This window comes from Synchiropus splendidus, chromosome 1, assembly GCF_027744825.2.
Source record: "Synchiropus splendidus isolate RoL2022-P1 chromosome 1, RoL_Sspl_1.0, whole genome shotgun sequence".
Classification (NCBI taxonomy): Eukaryota; Metazoa; Chordata; class Actinopteri; order Syngnathiformes; family Callionymidae; genus Synchiropus; species Synchiropus splendidus.
The window spans coordinates 37,046,352-37,067,128 of record NC_071334.1 but is presented as its reverse complement, the minus strand read 5'-3'; the positions used below and the strand labels follow the sequence as shown (position 1 = coordinate 37,067,128).

At 41.2% G+C, this 20,777-nt stretch overlaps 1 protein-coding gene across 4 annotated transcripts in view; it reads left to right on the top strand.

The window, feature by feature from the left end:
- The window catches only part of dazap1 (DAZ associated protein 1), a 36,262-nt gene extending 16,029 nt beyond the window's left edge, over positions 1–20,233 (top strand). The window contains exons 8-12 of one of the 4 annotated variants that reach the window (XM_053866905.1): positions 2,847–2,994; positions 8,361–8,393; positions 8,780–8,923; positions 9,655–9,819; positions 19,078–20,233. In XM_053866905.1, coding sequence (XP_053722880.1) covers positions 2,847–2,994; positions 8,361–8,393; positions 8,780–8,923; positions 9,655–9,819; positions 19,078–19,250 — 663 coding nt within the window. In that variant the 3' untranslated portion in view covers positions 19,251–20,233. Of the gene's footprint in view, positions 1–2,846; positions 2,995–8,360; positions 8,394–8,779; positions 8,924–9,654; positions 9,820–11,640; positions 15,535–15,655; positions 16,386–19,077 lie in introns of those variants that run through there. The other 3 variants (XM_053866904.1, XM_053866903.1, XM_053866912.1) reach the window with 3 other exon arrangements.
- Positions 20,234–20,777: the final 544 nt, after the last annotated feature.

Genomic DNA, 20,777 nt, shown 5'->3' with positions numbered 1-20,777 from the left:
AGATCTAGCAAGAATAAAATGATGCGTTAATAGTTCAGTCGCTCTGTTCCTTGCAACTTTGTCAATGCAAGCATCCAGCATGACCCATCGTCTGTTGACAAATGCCATTCATGTATTTTATTTCTATAATTCATCGTTGTGCACCATACGCAAGATCAATCGAAGGCTGAAGTGAAAAGGCTCAAATATGGCCTGGGGCTTCACAATGAGGATTTCCATGAGCGTGACGGAAGTTTTTAATTTAACCAAATCGCATAAAACCTCTCTTGCTTGAAGTGCTACGAAGTTTTTGTTCCAACCAGATGCAACTATGCATCAACCAGGGGTGCAACTGATCAAGCACAGTCCATCTTCAGATGTCAAATATGATTTTGCTCTTAACACCTCTGCCCATTAAAGAGGACCATCATTGGTAACTCATGGTTGAAGAGTTATCTACAGTGTTAGGAAGAGGAAACCTCAACTCACAACTCACCGTAACTAATTGTAACATTGTGAACGTACACTGTTCATCCATGTCTGACTAAATTAGTTCTAAAGATATATATGCACAAAATGTATGTTACCCCTACATGATTCGTTTGGATCGTGATGTCAAACATCTTGACATCATTAAGCGCATTCATGCGACCCAGGAAGAGAGCAAGAGAGAGGGGACTGATGGCGCGCCGCTCGCTGCAAACAGAACTGCTTATGGATTTTATGGAGCATCTATTTAACAACTGTGGTATATTGTCTAGACTGATGAAGAAGGAACATGTTTGTTGCACACCGTGGCTCACTAGATGATAAAGACTTGTCAGCTGAATTTGCGGTCTTTTGCTGCAAACACACTCACAGAAGAGCGTTTTCCAGCCATGCACAGCTGAATTTACAGAACCACTCACGCAACCTGTCCTGGATCTGAACTTTGATGTCAGAATCGGAGCACCTCTTCACTGAAGCTGTCAATGTTGTGATTTTGTCACCTTCTAAAACACCAATAAAACCCACATGGTTTCCACAATTAGAATGACGATTGTCTCCACTCATGAACGGGTGCATTCGACTTCATATTTAACTGTTGCATGTCTGCATTAATCTGCAACCTTTTCATGTTGACTACACCTTGTGTTGCACGACGGATCATGCCACAGTGTCTGCTGCACAAAACTACTGCCAAGTTGTATGAACAGTTCGGTGGGATAGAGTCTGTGTGTTGCGCTCTCAGATTTAGAGGGTCATGCCGCTGACACATGGCATGTTTTGTGAACATCACAGGTTTTTATAAATTAAGTTACCTGAAAGGTATAAGTCTCATGCCAACTGCACGAGAGTTAGCAGCCCTGCTCAGCAGTTATTTTGGTAATAGCTTTAGGCCACTTGGTTTCTCGTGCCAATGGCTTCTAAAATGCAGCGGTGGTGACAGTTGTTGAGCTCCTGTCGATGACACTCTGCAGTGATGCCGCTTCAAATGGGTGGCTATGGTCAGTGTATGTCCACTGTTGTACGACCTTTTTGCACAGCATGCCCATGGGCCAAACCATGGAGAGCAGTCTTTATTGATCACGGATCTGCTGTGATTTGTGGTACCACTACAATCAACTGACTATAGGCTTTAGACACCTGATTGATTGAACCATGTTTTCTTGATTGATTGCAACAAAAAATTACACCACCCTGGTCCTTTGTGGATGTGGACTTACATAAAATTTCCTCTCCCTAATCCATTGTTCTTAACTTGACATTTCCTTACACTGGGGGTTGTGGGAGTGGGGTAGATAGGAGTTATAAAATTAGAAATTAGAGCACATCAAACTGTGTTGCACATCCCAGTTCCACTGTTGGGGATTGTACAGAAGTCATGGTATCCATCATGTGAAGCCGTGATGCCCAGGGGAGTAAGTATGAGCACGTTGCTGCCGCCATCGGCAGAATGGCCATTGCCAGAAACGTGTATGTAATTAGGTCGACAGAGAAGGAAGAGGGGAGTCTGGGGGAGGTAGTTTCACCCCAGTGCAGGTTTGGAATTCATTCTCCTGCTGCAAGGTGACCCCAATAACTCAAGCCCTCAGTCTGTTTCTGCTCAGCCACCCCCCTTTTGTCTCAGCTGGTTTCTTTGCTCTGGTTATCTTTTGTTTTACATAAAACAACTTTTAAAAAATGAATTAAAGCACATTTGCTTTGACATTTTGATGTCCAAGAAACTTAAGAGTTCATACGTTGAAATTTCCTAAGTGTCACAATTTAACACTATAAAACATCTACATTTTTCAGATGTGCCACATCTTTGGCCTGAATTGCTTAAAATATTAAAATCTCCAAAAGGGATCATGAATTCTATTTTATCAAAGATGTCAGTAAGGGCTTCTGATTAATTAGTTATGGTCTAATAATCAGTTACATCGACACAGTATGGATTTTTATTTTTAAACTAAACTTGCATGTTTCCATTATTTATGGTCAAAGTGAAGAAAAATGTTTACCCCACCTTCCTATGAAATTTATTCCAACATAAAATGGAATTTGTCTATGTGAACAGGAAAAAGGTAAGTTATTTTATGGTAGATGTTTTATTATTATTTTAAGGGCATTTAAGTCCATGTTTCTCACATACATTTTTGGACTGCATGGAGTCTCCCTCTGCCATAAATTGTGCTGTATTAAGAAAAAAAAAATATTCTTGCTCAAGTACCTGAGGCACAGACTTGTCAGCTACAATATAATTATAATTTGCCCATTAGAAAAAACTGAAGATTTGCCTGACATTTAAAAACGTATTTATATAGGAAAAAGTCTGTTATGTCTGAGGGTGTTTTCAGAAGACGCAATGGTTTACAAACATGCCCTCCTTGTCCTTTGTCCAGGTGGAAGTAAAGAAAGCTGAACCTCGGGACAACAAAGCTCCTGGCCAGCTAGGCCCTAGCCAGTGGCCACCCAGAGGCATCTTGACCACTGCTAATGGTTGGACTACACAGCCTCCACAAGGTTGGCAACAGCCTTACGCAGCACAGGGTGAGTTAGAAAAATTCCCAGGGTGGAAAGAATGTTGTTGCTCAGTGTGTGTTGCGAGTAAGAGATCATAAAATGTTCGACTTGAAAAAATAGTTGGAAAGTTTTGCACTAACCAAGGATGAAGCGGCCCACCACTGCCAGGCAGGTCATCAACGTTAAATGGCAGTAAAGGTTTTTATTCGTCCATTACTTGGATTGCTGGATTACTCCAAGGCAACATCTCCAAACTGCTTTCTTTTTATTTTATCATTAATGTTTTTGTTGTTGTTGTTCTGAGTCTCCATTTTTTTCTTCTGTAGCTGCTCTTCCGTCATTAAAAAGATAGTCTCCATAAACACATCCAGGCTTGGTTCTCTGTAAAACCACAAGGGAGTCACAGTAGAATGGCGAGGAGAGCCAAAGCTGCAGTTTGCTGACCAGTGGAACTAATAATGTGCTGTACATCCACAAACCTCATCATCCAGCAGTTAAAATGCAGCCTCTTATCTACACTATTCCCATTCAGCAAATATACAGGTGATCCTTGCGTATAATCTGTCTTTGGTAAATTCATAAAAGTAATGACAAAGTCATACACACAAAACACATATCATATATATTGTATGGGACTTTTCAGAACTATTCCAGGTAGGAGTGTAACAGTGCACAAAACCTGTTCTCAGTTTAAATGCCATGGTTCACAACATTTTTGGTACAGCAAGGGACACAAATGCAATTTTAAATTTTATTATTATTATTGTTATTATTATTATCATTATTATACAATGCATTTTTGAATTTCTGTCTTTTCCTCTAAAATAACAGCACCAGTATATTTCTTTTTAAATAACATTGTAATTAAAAAACTATGGAAAATAAAATGAACAGTAATGCACCTACAAGCAAAAAGTTTTGTTCAGCCAATATTAGAAATTTGAAGGAAACTTTCAGTAAAGCAGGGAAGATTACGGCTGGTGTCTCTTCGATCCAATTATTAGTTTAGTTGTAATTGATTCAGTGTTCCTGTTATGGTGATGTCACTGTTATGTGAATACAGGTGTCTGCAAGATGCTTCTACATTAGCTAAAAAGAAACTGGTGACTACCGTTGTGTTTCGTTGCATCTTAAATCTGGAAATGAACTCCACGATCCAGTTCGTGAGCCGCTTACTTGCTGCGACTGGTTGCGAGCCATGGAATGTCAGTCCTTCTCATCGGAGTATGCCTTGGTACACGCTTCTGACCGGATTACTTGCTACACATATTGAAGTATCGACACAGAGGACACATCACCAGGGATCTCCCTGCTCCATCTGTTGATTTGTTGTGTCTGCCATGCTGCATCAGGTCTGTTTTGTGCATCCCATATGTGAGGCCGTAAGGGAACACATATTAAAACAACTTTGTTCTGTGTGTAAACTAGAACAGATGCCCTTTACAGAAACAGTCCAGGCTTCTAATTACTAGGTATGCTCCAATCCCATTCCTGGTATCAAGTTTCGAGCTGTGGGATCGGGTGTCTGTGAAAAATTGGTGATCCGGAAAGCTGATCTTGGTATTTAAGCTGTATGTTTTGTGATCACGTTGAAGTCACTGTCACTGTCACTGCCTTGATCTAGTCCACCTGCCCGATGTGGTCCGGAAATTCCAGTGCTGCAACCAGAAGTTATTAGCACCCGTGCACGGGTTCTACCAACTGACTGGTATGCAAATGCACTGCTCACCTTGCACTGCTCCAACTTAAAGCGGTTCTGAGTATCGCCACAAGAAATTAGAGTCCTTGCCAATTTGAAGTGGTGCAGTAACGCAGCTCCATTGCTGGTGTATATTGACTGAATGAAGACAATTCATTCACTTTTTTCAAAATTACGCTGCAGCTTTACTGAATTTGCAGTAGCGCACCAGGTGGAAGTTGGGAGTTACACCAACAAGTGCAACAGCGTCAAGTGTTCAAAATGCTGGCAACACTTAGTTTATATAAATACCAAGTTTGTAATTCCTTCATCTTCTTCACCTTCTTCTGCCGCTTATCCGGGGTTGGGTCGCGGAGGCAGCATTCGGAGCAGGGAAGCCCAAACTTCCCGGTCAAACCTCCTCCAGCTCTTCCCGGGGGATCCCGAGGCATTCCCAGGCCAGACCGGAGACATAATCTCTCCAGCGAGTCCTGGGTCTTCCCTGGGGTCTCCTCCCGGTAGGACATGCCCGGAACACCTCCCCAGGGAGGCGTCCAGGGGGCATCCGGATCAGATGCCCAAGCCACCTCAACTGGTTCCTCTCGATGTGGAGGAGCAGCGGCTCCACCCCGAGCTCCTCCCGGATGACTGATCTCCTCACCCTATCTCTAAGGGTGCGCCCAGCCACCCTGCGGAGGAAACATCTCAGCCGCTTGTATCCGCGATCTCATCCTTTCGGTCATTACCCAAAGCTCATGACCATAGGTGAGGGTGGGAACGTAGATCGATCGGTAAATCCAGAGCTTCGTCTTGTGACTCAGCTCCCTCTTCACCATGACGGTCCGATACAGCGACCGCATCACTGCTGCCGCTGCACCAACCCGTCTATCAATCTCACGCTCCCCTTTTCCCTCACTCGAGAACAAGACCCCGAGATACTTAGACTCCACCACTTGGGGCAAGAACTCTCCACCGACTCGGAGAGAGCAAACCACCTTATTCCAGTCAAGAACCATGGCCTCAGTCTTGGAGGTGCTGATCCTCATCCCGGCCGCTTCACACTCGGCTGCAAACCGCCCCAGTGCATGCTGAAGGTTCCGGTCCGATGAGGCCAGCAGAACAACATCGTCCGCAAATAGCAGAGATGAAATTCTGTGGTTCCCGAACCGGATCCCCTCCGACCCCTGGCTACGCCTAGAAATTCTGTCCATAAAAGTAATGAACAGAACCGGTGACAAAGGGCAGCCCTAGCAGAGGCCAACATGCACCGGGAACAAGTCTGCCGGCAATGTGAACCATGCTCCTGCTCCGGGGACCGGACAGCCCCTAGCAGAGGGCCGCGTACCCCATATTCCCGGAGCACCCCCCACAGGACGAACGCCCTCTCCAAATCCACAAAGCACATGTGGAGTGGTTGGGCGAACTCCCATGAACCCTCGAGCACTAGATGGAGGGTATAGAGCTGGTCCAGTGTTCCATGACCGGGACGAAAACCACACTGTTCCTCCTGGATCCGAGGTTCGACTATTGACCGAAGTCTCCTCTCTAGTACCCTGGAATAGACCTTTCCAGGGAGGTTGAGGAGTGTGATCCCCCTGTAGTTGGAACACACCCTTCTTAAAGGGGGACCGGAGGCCCGGCCACCAGGCGCTCGCATTCGAGCCCCAACCCCAGGCCTGGCTCCAGGGTGGGGCCCCGGCTGCGCCATGCCGGGCGACGTCACAGTCCTTGATGTTGTTGTTTTCATCGGGGCTTCTGAACTGCTCTTAGTCTGACCAGTCACCTAGGACCTGTTTGCCATGGGAGACCCTAACAGGGGCATAACGCCCCCGACAACATAGCTCCTCGGATCATTCAAGGTACACAAACTCCCCCACCACGATAAGGTTGCAGTTCCAGGGGGAGAGTTGTAATTCCACCTTAACTAATTTTGGCCTTTTACTCAAAGCATGACCAGTGTTATCCCACAGCATGGAGAGAAGGTTAATATTTTAACGCTGGTATCTGATCGGCGTCATACAGTCTCGGGACCATAAAAGTTGGATCGGTGCATCCCTACAAATTACAGGTGGTGCCAAACAACAAGCTCATTTACACGGTCATAATTTGTTTTGGTTTTTTTTTTTGCACAGTCGACCTTGTCTTGGCTGGCCTAAATCGGATTCAGGCCAACCGAGGTGATGTCCTTTCTCTTCAGCAGGAGGCACTTGGCACAAAATAGTTGGTTTGTGACCCACAAAGAATCTCAAAGAAGTCAACAGTCCGACAACATTACAGCCACTTGCCAAACACATATTCACAGGGGAAACATCAGATGATTGCTTTATTTCTTTCAGTATGAAACACAAGAAATCATTAGCCTGAAGTCAACTCAGACATGAAGTAATGGCGGACCTCTGCTACGGCTTCAGCACACACATTTCAGAGCCAAAAGTTGACCTGAGATTGTATTTTCATGTTTATTTTACTAGAAAATGGGGAAAATGGTGCAAACTACAAGTAGTCTTAATTTACCGACTCCCCTCTCACAATGAGTTGAAGAAAGTGACCGAGATTATGGAGGGATATTTCATTGAAATGCAGACCCTCAGGTATAAATGCTCAATAGTCTGGTAATCTTAATTTAAGAAAACTCAGCGTCTTTTGTCCACGCAGTTCTCCATATGGTCAGTGAAAACAGTCAGAGCCCAACATTGTTAATTAAAGTCAATCAATAAACACAGATGTTTATCAGCCTATTGAAGGCAAAATTTGCTCATTTGTGTGTTGGTTTGTAAACAGAATAACTCTGAATAGCTGAATGTATTTCACTTAAACTTTCAGGGCTGTTTGGTTTTGTGATGGTTTGTTTAGATTTACAAACATTACGTAGAACCCCCATGTTAATTTTCTATGGGACAAAAAAAACATATGCACTGGACAGATCTCGATCAGATCCTGGAGGCAAAGACTGCACATTTTGACTTTTCTTTTTAATTGTTGTCTCATTAAATGGTTTGAGCTCATTGCTTGTGGGATACTTTTTATACAATTAATTGATAAAATTCTAGCAATGTTTTTTGGTTGAAACAAAGTCACTAAGTCAAAGTGTGGATGCAAATGAGAGGCTTGCACTGTATGCACTGTGCTTTTCTGGGTGTCTGTGTGTCCTACTCAATCACGTTGTTCTCACACAAACCACTGATTTAATACACCATTCAATTGTCTTTTAAAATCTCGAACGTCTATTTAGGTTTTAATTGTTTAATCATTTTAATATTTTGCCATATTGCACTTTTGTTTATGCTGTTATCCCTAAGCTTTTATGATTAAAATAATAGCACAGCATTTATCCTTCATTTTCGTGGTGTCTTTTGGTGTCAAGCAGTTCACTTCCATAAACCTTATTAACACATTTTTGAGGGCCAACTAGAAGGTATCAAATCGATATCAACCGGTCCTCAAGGCTGCACTATCGGTATTAGAAGTTGTGTCAAACCATCCCTAATCTAATTTTAAGAGCAAATCTTGTTGCTTCTTTTGCTATCTATGCATTGCTACTAGTGAAAACATATCTGGTTGCATCTGTCTTTGCTCACTACTGTAGATTGCTGGAAAGGGTCACAATGCACACAGAAAGTGCTGGACAAGTGCTAAATTTGACATGGGGAAAGTTGTATAAACCCTGTAAATAGATACTGTAATTTACTAATATTCTTTCTCCTGTTTTCTGAAGGGGTGTGGGTCTCAACCACTGGACAGCCAATAGGTAGGGGCCATTTTTTTTCCAAAAATCTGTCTCCCACTTGCTTTATATTAATTAAAGTGTGCCTAGTACATTGTGTAGATAAAAAGCATGTTTTCATTTATTCATATTGGCTGAAGCTTGTGATAATTACCTGCTGGAAGTGACAGATGGCAGCCTTGAATAGATTCCGGCGTCCTCCTGCTGTCACTCCGGCTCAGTTGCACATTACTGCTTCGTCTTTGATTGTTATTTAAAAAATAATACACCTTTGGTTCTGTCAAAACATTCTTAATCTGTTTACGCTGAATTATTCACAGTGTATTTAGACTATGGTCATGGAAATACTACGTATTATTGTGATGTTAACTGTATCATAATGAAATGCATTCTGTTTCATGTTTGATCAGCTGGTTATGCGCCTGCGTTATCAGTCGGTCGAGGGACACAGCCTGCGTCACCTTTCAGTGCATTCCTAGTCACAACCCCAGCTGGCAGCTTTGCTGCACCTCAGGGATTCTCTCAACAGGGCTACAGCACAGCTCCACACTTTGGTCAGTGGCACAACAGAGGTGTACGACTCTAGACTGACTTCTCTCTTTTAAGATTACAGACTTTAAGATGGTTGACATCATTTTTACCAGACTGCAAGTCAAATCTGCTGTTGAGCTGCTTTTTTATCCAGCAACTTGGTTAAATATTAGGTTTAGCACTTTATGTTATATTAAGTATGTTTATATTAAGTATGATTTAAGGAAACTTTAGTGTGCAAACAAAAATGTACCCTATTTGTAATGTTAATACTTAAATCGTAATGAAAATGTGATTAGAATAATCAAGCTTCCAAACAGAAAGGTGTTTGTATTGTTGCGGATGAAAAAAAAAAAAAAAAAACGACTTCTGCATTCTTTTGAATTGAAATTCTCTATGCTTACAGATTGTTGACCTTCTGTTTTTAATCCTTATGTGATGATGATGTGAAAGCATTAGCAAGAGTAACTTTTGGTTTGCAGTACCGACATGGTTAATAACAACTGTCGTCATGTCAAATTCATAATCTGAATAACTTTCATGCAACTAGACGAAGTCACTGTCACAGAGCTCCATTTAGCGTGAAGAGTCTTTTAAAACTGATGGCAGCAGTGCCACCTTTTAAGAAATTCGACACTCAAGCTCAATGATGATTCTCATATTTAGCTTTCACAATCTGTTCTATACCCCGGTATTCCAGTGTTCTGTGTGTACTCAGTCAAATTATTACATGTGTGTTCTGTTTCTCCTGCAGGATACAGTTTCAGCACATCACCTGCAGACACATATGTTCCACAGGTTCCTCCTCCACCTACCACACCAGGAACAGCACAGCTGGGATTTGCTCCGGCGACGACACCAACTCAGGACTTGACCAAAGCTCCCACTGGGCAGCCCGAATTCCCCTACAGCCAATACGGTAAGAAAATGATTAGCTGGAAGCTGTTAGCTGCTTTTTTCTTATAAATTCACATTCTACCCATCCAATCATGGTTCTGTAATAGATCTTCCTCTATTGTGCACCATTATTTTGATATATCTAATTCAAAAATTAGGGTTAGGGTTAGGGCCACGCCATCAGAAAAATCATCTTTTTACAGATGAAATCTCACGTGATTAAAACAAAATGAAAATGTCAAAACACATGGCACATCATGGAGGTGGACATGAACTTGACAGTTTGTCTGTATCATTTGTGGAATACGTAAATACCGAAGTCTGATGCTTACGGAACTAAAGTTGCGCATTCCGGCCGAACATATGAAAGCACAGACTGAGTGAGATCGGCTTAGATTCGCAACCAATTTACTTCTCATGATTGAAAATGTGTGTATTTATAGTCAAAAATGACAAATGTCCCCCTCTGTATCACTTCTGGATTGGCTACGTTCCGTTCTGTTTCTTTTTTCTTGGAGGTTGGAGGAGCGGCGGCTCTGCCACAGTTTAAAAAAAATCCTGGCAGAAACCCTGGAATTGACAGCTGTTAGTTTACCTCTAGTGCATATATGCCTGCCCATGTCCTTATTAAATCGTGTTTTTGCAAAAACTGTTCAGACTAGGGATAGGTTCTGATACCTGATTGGTGACCAGTTTGCTTTGAAAGTAAGCCTGAACATTTTTTCTTCGATTTGACTGCGATGTAATAGAAATGTGACTCACAAAAGCAGTGATTTTAAAAAATGAAAGCACGCTGTATAGCTCCACGGGACTGCAACTGTATATCTGGCAACCCATTCCGCCAGTCATGGTACAACAACAGTGAGGTATTCACTGGACTGACCCACCCGTGTCTCACAAGTTCACTGTTAATTTGATGGCTTCCCTCGTAGTATGTGGTGTCAAGTATCAAGCACAGTCGGGTCTGTCATCGTAGTGACACTTCAGCATAATGCGTGAGTTACCCCTTCTCCTTTGTCTTAGCCCTTCCCCGCAAAAATGAGTGTCAAGGGCTACGGGCTACGTGGTTCAACTGATCTATCTACTAAATGTCACACAGTCATTTGAATTGTTTATTTTTGTTGTTTAATATTTACTTACAAGTATAAAAATGTGTATTAATACAAACATAACACTGCTACTAGTGGAAAATGTTTTGAAAAATGTATATATATATATTTATATATATTTATATATATATATATATATATATATATATATATATATATATATATATATATATATATATATATATATATATATATAAAGATTAGTGCAAACATTAACACATAAATAAGACACACAAGCAACTATCAAAACACAACTGTAAACAAGAGAACACAAAAATGGAAACAAAACTGATAAATAATAGTAATAATAGTAATAATAATCTAAGTAACCTAGTGATATCTTCCATATCCTCCATCTTCCATTCAAACAACTCTTAAAATATTTGCATCTTTGCCCCACTTTCCTCCTGGTGCTTTTGTTCTCTTTTTGATTTATCCATGAGAAAATACAAAACAGAACTGAATTTTTGTCTTTTTCATGCTGGGGAAGAAGCTGTAGGGGTGTTGAGGTTTTGGCTCATGATGCACAGCCCTCAGAATGGCAAGTTCAAGTACAAAAGAACAGAGACACATTTAGATTTTGTATTAATGCCAAATTTATAATAATTTGTTTGACATTCACTGTTTTTATTAAGTCTGAATGTTTCATCATAAATACGACATTCCTTTTATTTTTGTTTTATTTTCCAGCTTGTTTGGCTGACACCTTTTTTTTCCCAACTGTCCCACTATAGTTTTCTGGACTAGACCCGACAGCAAAGACGCGGACATACAGATTCAGCTGAACAGAGGAACACGAATATATTTTGTTGAACGTCCATATTAGTTTTGGCGTGTGTTTACCTCAGGAGATACAGCTCATTAGCGGCCGTGACAGCTGCTATGTTTTTCTTGTGAAATAACAGAGGGAATCGTCACAGACGTTGGCGTCAAAGCTAAGCTTATCCTACAACGTAAACACTACTTGGATTTGTGTGTTTATATACCGACCTTGGTGTCAATACAAGAAGTCTAGCAAGTGCCCTATGGGGTTGTGTCGTTAATATTACAAAACTACGACTGGCTATGTTTTTACGTCACTGTCTGTGTGTGTGTGTTGTGCTGTGGGTTGCACACTCGCTTTTGTTTACAAGCCTTGAAGCCCAAATTCTACAAATGTTTTTTTCATTTTACAGTTCAATAGTTATTATAGTTATATTATGTTATTTATATCAATGTATGGATCAGTTCATTTCATGTCATCATAATACACTATGTTACCAAAAGTATTTGCTCACCTGCCTGAGCAGCTGCATCCAAGCCATGCATCACCAAATGCAATGCAGAGCGCCTGATGCAGTGGTGTAAAGCAGGCAGCCACTGGACTACAGAGCACTAGAGACGCTTTCTGGCAATCTGATGGACCACTCTGGGTTTGGAGGTTGCCAGGAGAACAACAAAAATAAGCAAATCAAAACACAAAAATGAGAAAAATAACACGCACGATAATTCCAAGACAGCCATCGTCGGCACCATCTTGAAAGTTACCACGAATTGACTGTTGAATTCATGATCAGCCTTTATTTTATTTTATTTTATTTTATGAAAAGCACTTATGAAAGCACTTTATTGCAAAGCACTTTCCTATTTGGTGGGATCCCCACTGACCATGGCAATAAATTAGATTCTGATTTGATTCTGATTCTGATTACATTTCGGACTGCGTTGTGCCAAATGTGAAATTTGGTGGAGGAATAATTATGGTATGGGGTTGTTTTTCAGGAGCTGGGCTTGGCCCTTTAGTTCCAGTGAAAGTAAATTTGAATGCTTCAGGATATCAAAACATTTTGGACAATTCCTTGCTCCCAAATTTGAGGGAACATTTAGAGCAGGCCCCACCCACTTCCAACATGACTACGCGCCAGTGGACAAGGCACGGTCCATAAAGACATGAATGACATGGATGAGTCTGGTATGGATGAAGTGGACTGGCCTGCACAGTCCTGACTTGAACCTGAGACAACATCTTTAGGAGGAATTAGAGCAGAGACTGAGAGCCAGGCCTTTTCAACCGACATCACTGTGTGACCTCACCAATTTGGAAGAATGTTCAAAAATTCCTATAAACACACTCCTCAACTTTGTAGACAGCCTTCCCGGAAGAGTTGAAGCTGTAATAGCTGCAAAAGGTGGACCGACATTATATTGAACCCTCTGGGTTAGGAATGGGATGGCACTTAAGTTCATATGTGAGTGAAGGCAGGTGAGCAAATGCTTTTGGTAATATAGTGTGTCATTATTAGGGATGCTCTCATCGATCGGTCACGGTCATCGGCCATCGATCCGCTGTCAGCGTGATTGGTGAATGCCAATAACTACCTGTCATTGCCGATCACAACAACTGATCACGTGTGATAGCTGGCGCTATGATGAAGCCCCACTGGTTGTGATGCTCATCCCTACTCCCTGCTCACTCGGCAGCAGCATGTCTGATGTGGAGGATTTTTCAATCTGTCATTTCAAGATTGCATCCTGCAGCACATGCGCAGGAAAATGCCCTGCTGGGAAAAACATTAAAATTAACTGTGCTATTTAAAGCACCAGCACTTCACGGAGTGTGGAGAGTTCTCTGGGCTCATGAAAGTGAGACAGCTGGTTCTTCAGCTGCAGGATGTTAACGCTTAGCAACACCCGCCAGTCCGTGCATGACATCGGGAACGATGTGCAAATTGCCCAAGAAATAACTATTAATTTCACCAATCTAGGTGACCAGCTTCTCCGATGACGTTTATGCGGAGACGGAAGCAACCGGATCCATCTCCATTTTTGGAGTTGGGTGCAGCTAACCCTAACCCTAACCCTAACCCTAACCCTAACCCTAACCACCCTAGCCACCTTATTCGGAAACTTCTGTAAACATCCGGAGTGGAAACTTTCAGAAATGCAGTGCTCTCTGTCTCTGAGTCAGTAAATATTTCTCAGACATAGCAAAGTCTCAAGAGATTCGCCAAACTGCAACGACTCACGTGAAATTAAATGTTTTTCAGTTGTCCTTTTGACTATTTTTTCCCTCTTTGAAGAGGTATTTCATATGTGTCTGCATTAAAATGTTAATTTTTTCACATCATGTACACCGAGGGTCTCATCATTTTGATTACAAATTCATTGTCAGTCCATGTGGGTAGTATTATTATTGTATCAGATTTTGTTTTGTCATACTATAATTTGATTTATTGTGCTTGGTGAAATCATGCAGAAAGCAAACACACACACAAAAACAAAATCGCAACATTATAACAAATTATCGTAAATTGCAAATTAGTTTTTTTTCCCAAAATCATTCATCCCAGTTCTACTAATCAGAAAAAAGGGGCGAGTTGGTACACATGAGCTGCACCATCTCTCGTCTGACTGGTGCTGACCCAGCGGTCTTAATCTTTCTGTTGGGAGCCTCGGAAACTCACCATACTCCATGAAGTGCTTGATCTTTAAATGGTTTATGAAAAACAATATGTTGAGGCCTTTAAATGTGCTACACGCGAGAGGTGTTCGAAGCATCTGTCGCAGCATGCAAACATCACAGACTGGTAAAAGTTCCCCAGCACACGTTTGCTGTGGTTGACTGCTGTATGTGGCTCATGGACTTAAAAAAATCACATTAATTTAGGCAACACATTTTAATTTACTTTTCAAGAGAACAAATACAAAACATCACAGACACAGTGCAGCGACTATTGAGACAAAGGACATCTAGAAAAGATTTTATTTATTTTTATTATACATTATTATTTTATTATTCAATACGAGAATAAACTGTAACGAGTGGAGCTTTCGCAGGGCTACGTCACTGAAGTATATACCGACAGAAGCTGCAGTCTTTCGCCACTGAGATGAAATGATTTAGTTTTCATGAATTATTTATTTATTTGTCTGGCCTTCCGACTGTCTTTGTATGCTGCATTAATTGCTGTCTGAGAGTTGCAGAACCAGCAGTCTTTCATTTTCTGTTGCGACCCTCGGAAACTGACCATGCTCGGTCAAGTGCTTGTCTTTTAAATATTGTGGAAAATTGGTTGTGTTAATGCCTTTTAATGTGCTTCCCATGCCATATTTCCATCAAGCGTGTTGCTTGATGCAAACTTCACATAACAAGCGGTATAAAATTTCCATAGCTGCTGTCGAGCTAGATGCCACTCTTGAACCCTGCACAGTCTCAGCTGTGTGATACAGTCCAGCTAAACGAATTTTTTACACTTGTACATTTTTTACTGTAGAAGTATATTGGACTCCAACAGAACACTCCAGTATGACTATGTTTTTAAAGGACACTAATAACATCAGGCTCTGCCGCCCTTATAGTTTTTAGATCCATCTTATATTTCGTTTGTGCTTCTGAAGGTTCAGTCAACTTGCTTGACCTATAACAATAGGTTTTAGCTCTGGATCGTCTGAATTAACGCAGTTACTTCAATGATCTAAAAAAATGTAATGGTTTTTAAGAAAAATTCGAACGTAGTCCGGACAAGCTCACCAAGCATTTCACCTGACCCGCTTTGAATCACGCAGCAGTTTTCCAAATCCGTAGACGCATTTTTTTTCTGACTTCCACACGAGGCTGCGCAGTGTAGCCCTGCCAAGTGCAGCTCAATGCAAATGTAAAGTTCTGTTGGCTTAGTTAGCCGGGGGGGAGGGAGGGGGCGTTATTATTGCAAAGCACCTGGCCATCAGTATCTGGGTTCAGTCAACCTGGTGTCCTCATCTCCCTGATAGGCTTGGGTAACTACCCTCAGGACCCCTCTGCCTACGGTCCCACGCGTCCTTCTCACAGTTATGGTCAGGAAGAGCAGGGAGGCTATAGTGCAGGTAGGTGCCAGCATCATCTTCTCCCACCCAAGTTAGAGCTCTGTAGTATCTTCAACGCTGCGACCTGGTTCTTTGCCTATCTTCTTTTTGCGGCATCTTTTGCATGTACATTTTGCATGTACATACAAATGTCTTCTTGTGTAGTAGCTTGAGGCTGGCTGGTTGCCAAATGCGTTTGGATGACAAATACATTAAACCCCCTTCACCCTGAGCAGCTCACTTCACTGTTCCAAGAAGTGCCGTGCCCTCCTTTTCTTTGCCCTCTCTCTGTCTGCATTACTCTGCCTGGTATAAGAGGATGATCTAATTGTCAGGAAATGTCATGGGTCACTAGTCTCTGTGCATCAGCGGTCCACTCAGTCATTGTTTTACTCTTGTTCTGTCTCTACATCATAGTCGAAGGGATGAGAAACATGATTTAATGACAAAATTAGATTTTGGAGGGAACCTTCACCTGTTCACTGTTTTTATTTTTGTTCTGCCATTAAAGGATGCCTGAACATTCTTGTTGTCAAAATACATGTTTTGTCTTTTTTTATCTTTCTCTTTTCTCTTCATAGGTAGGTTTCCTTTGCACTCTAAATGAAGAAGAGACACACAGGGGAATTGGCTAGTCACTCGTTTTTTCACTTGAAGAGTTGACGTAATCACCACACAGTGGGGTTCACATGTACACAGGCGCACACATGATATATATATATATATATATATATATATATATATATATATATATATATATATATATATATATATATATATATATATATATATATATATATATATATATATATATATATATATATACGCACACACAGTCCATTTAATTGTAGGCATGACACACTTGCCATGGCTGTCGTGCCAGAGGCAGACCAATTTGATTGATGTTTGCTGTGTATACGTCTATCGTCCAAAGACAGCCTCTGGATATGACGCTCAGCACTGCACTCACTTTCTTGGGTTGACCATGGCACAGCCTGTCCTCTTAAACCGTTCTTGGCCACTGTGCTGCAGCTCTGTTTCATCGTGTTGGCACTCTTCATAAAACCTCTGCCATCTTAATGAAGAGCACAGGCGACAAATGGAATCCCAAAAGGGCTGTGTGGGTGCAGGTTTTCATTCCAACCAACCAGGTGTCTGAAGACTTTAATCAGTTGTTTGTGATGCCCTGTTTAGATTATCGGGTGGGGGCGATATGGGTACCTCACCATTCAATTCTGTGGCAATATTTGAGAAATTTTAAGCAAACATTGACTGATAAAGGAAAAAAAAAACCCTTAAAAGGAAAAGTCATTTAGTGATGCATTTTCTGTAAATAAAAGTGTATGGTTTAAATTACTCGGGTTTGTAGATAAGTTAACATGCTGTTGACATTAATAGATGCTCAAAACAGTGCCTCGGAAAAAACACTGAACACTGAAAAAAACACTGAAATGGTGTTTTTATCAGACAGAGTAAACTACAAAACCCAATTTGCATCAACGGACGGTGCAAGGCACAGCAAACGGATGAAGAACCAAGCAGCAGTATAACGGAGCTCTGACAACGCTAACAACACTAACAGCAACAACTCTTCCGTAGTGAAGTGTCTTTTCCGTTGAACACTTCGTCCCCATGCTGCGGAGCAACTCTTGTGTATCACGCAGTTCGAAGAACGTATAACAGCTATGATAACCTTCATGTTTACTGAAGCCAAGAAGCCTTCCGCCTAATTTTACCCAGATAGCAATAGGCCTTGAGAGGGTGGTGGAAAAACCACAATGCGTTGTAGACCTACTGGAAAGTTTGCTTACAACACTGTCGCCAGCTCTCTGCACTGTTCATTTATTGAAGTGTACCTGTTAAACTTTGTCCATCATGGATACTTGCTCCATGTAGCATAGATAGCAGCCCCAAACATCACCTTAATCACTCAACACGTTGGTGTATTTATGGTAGTTTTGACTGGAAAGTTTGCATAACCAAGCTCTGAATGAAAGCATGCATGTTGCTGTTTCATAAGTATCATGACTTGCTTTAGCAAAACTAACGACATAGTAGCCTACATCGGTTTAGTCATCGAGGATGGATTTTGAGTTTGTTGAAGGTTTTTTGGCATTTTGTGTTCACAACCAAATAATGAATCAAGTCATGTATTACGCTGCTTTACAAGTAGCACAGCTTAACATCTGGAGTTCATGGCATGATTTCAGCAAATTCTATCTACCAGTCTGTGTTCTTGATTGAATCCCGGTCTTCTGCTCTTTTCATTCTTCATGTTTCCCTTTCAAACTTCTGTGTCGACGATAGCCTTTAGCAGTGCTGGTGTTTATCATGTGACAGCAGTAAATGCAAAAGGCGGAGCAGTTTCACGTCCCTCACCGGGCAATGTATTTCAAGATGGAGTGTCTATGACAGAGGTGTCCAAACCGACCCTCCAGGGCCGCAGCAGGTGCAGGTTTTTGTTCCAACCCAACAAACGCACACAGCTTCAGCAATTGGATATCTGATATCAGTTGATTTTCTGCTTGGTTCTGCTTGTGTCAGCTGTCACCTGATTGGTTGGGACAAAAAACAGCACTCACTGTGGCCCTTTGTGGAACAGTTTGGTCCATAGCTGCCACAAATGTGGTCTATGAAAACAGAAGATTCCGAACAGTCAAACTAGGATACCTTCATCAAGGGGATCACGATTTTAATAATAATCGATATTTGCCGTCAGAGTGTCAATTATTTATTTCAACTGAGGGCGCAATGATGTATTGCAGTATTGTTTTTTTCCCCCACCCCTTTTTTATATATAGGTGACCGTTTTTATAAACAAAAGAAGTATTCTTTTATTTGCACCCGTCCATTATTAGCAAGCATAATGATGAGATATGTTGAAACGGTGTTTGACAAATGACGGAAGACCACCATGCATGCTTTGTTACGATCATGTGGAGGTCAGCCAGGCAGATCCAGAAGGAACCCGGTTTTGTTGCGGGATTTGGCCAAGAAAGGAATACACATTTTATTACACAAATAAAAAGTTGGCTACACCATTTCTCGAGATCTAAGTTTCTGACAAGGATTCTGTTAATTGTACTTCCTACTGAGTGGTCACGGGTTCTCGCGTCAACAAATGGCATTCCTCGATATCCAAATGTCGGTGTTTGGTGTGACTTTGAGAGTAAGGATCATAAACTGGTCAGTTAGCGACTTCCCTTTGAGATTAATTATTGGCCAGATATCCTTCAGAATGTGTTTCATGGGTAAGCAGGAACAAAGTTATCTCTGTGTGGAAAGTTTCATTCCAGCAGCAAATTCACTACAGTTGTTAAGTCACCCCGCCTCTCTGTCCTCCTTGCCAGGCTACAGTCAGGAGCTGACTGCCTTCAGCCATACCTTCACTGACCCCAGCACAGCGGGGGCCTCCTATGTGACACCAACACCACAGCCAGCTGCTGCTCCTCAGGCTGCCACCAGCGTGTTTGGTCGAGGGCAGAACCACAACGTACAGGGCTTTCACCCCTATCGACGCTGACCACCGGCTGTCGTGGGCAGTGCCACCAGTCTAAGCTGTATTAAAAAAGGGGAGAAAAAAAAAGCAGTCTGAGAAGTGTGTGTTCTGACTTAAATGCAATACTGGAGTTCTAGTTTTCTGGGAATGTTAAATGCACACAATGCAGTTTGTGAACACAGGGAGTTCTTTTTATATTGTAATGGCAGTGTGCAGCTGACAAGCTTATATCCCTCTCCCTGTGTTTTATAGTAGATCTGAAATTTGTTGCAATAATTTTGATTGTCTGTTTGAACACTAACACAGAGACTATCTGGAGAGAGACTTATATTTGAGATGAGTATGACACAAATGAAAACAGGGTTTCAAGTTTCCTCAGCTGTCGATTTTTTTTGGGGAAATAATTGTCATTTTTCTATTTTTATCGTTTATTTTTTAATTTCTTTAAAAGAGTGTGTGTGTTTGTGTTCTTGTACTTCTATCTTTGTGAGAACCTGTATGAGATTTAAATCAACAAAGAAATCCTCACTTCACTTCCACCTCATTTCCAGCATTAAAACTACAAAATAGCTAGTTAGTTGTAATTGGGTTTTAATTTGGTTAAGAGTAAAGGTTAAGTTTATTCATTTGTTTTAGATGGTTTGGTCATTTGGTCAGGTTTAGGGTGAGAAGCTGGGGAAGGGGTTATGTCAATGTATGTCAATGACGGTCCTCACTAAGGTAGGAAGACAAACGTCTGTGTGTGTATAGTTTATATATATATATATATATATATATATATATATATATATATATATATATATATATATGCAATTTTTCAAGATTATTTTCTACAATAATTGTACAGTTGTCTTGTTTTTATTTATTTATTTATTTTACTTTACTTTATTATTTTTTATTTAAAGATGTAGACTTCCCTCAGGTGGCAGTTTTGGGTGCGTTTTGCACTTCTGCAAAAAGAGATAAAAAAGAACAAATTATGATGAAAATAAATGTTTTATGGACACATGGGTTGTTCTGGACAATAAAGTTGTTTTTTTTTATCTCTGAGTGTGTTTCTATCAACATGTTTGTTTTGATGAAGTAACTCGTATGATTCTTGTCAACCCCAGTTATGGTGAATGATATATAAAGAAGTTCTTTCTTTCGTAGGATTAGACTGCACAGCTGTGCGAGAGTGATGAATGATGATACTGAGGGTTACTTTAGTCTAAAACTCGACAACAAGCTATGGTTTTTCGCTTTGCTACTCCTTTCAACAATGTTTGAATGCCAAAACATGCATCTCATTCGGGAATAAATGGCACCTTTGTGGGTGAGTGAGCGATTCATTCACTGTATCAACACAGCTCTGATGCTGTTTTGGTGTTCCATGAAGCCGCCATCTGCTGCGTTTCAGGTACACCGTGTGTAGCATGTGGTGAGTCAATAACAAGCTGTGTCAAGGGGCTTCATAATTTTTATTGACAAAAAATAAATTCATGGAGAATTTTTAGTCAAAGGTCAATTTATATTGAATGTATTTTGTGTACTATTCTTCACCGTCACCTT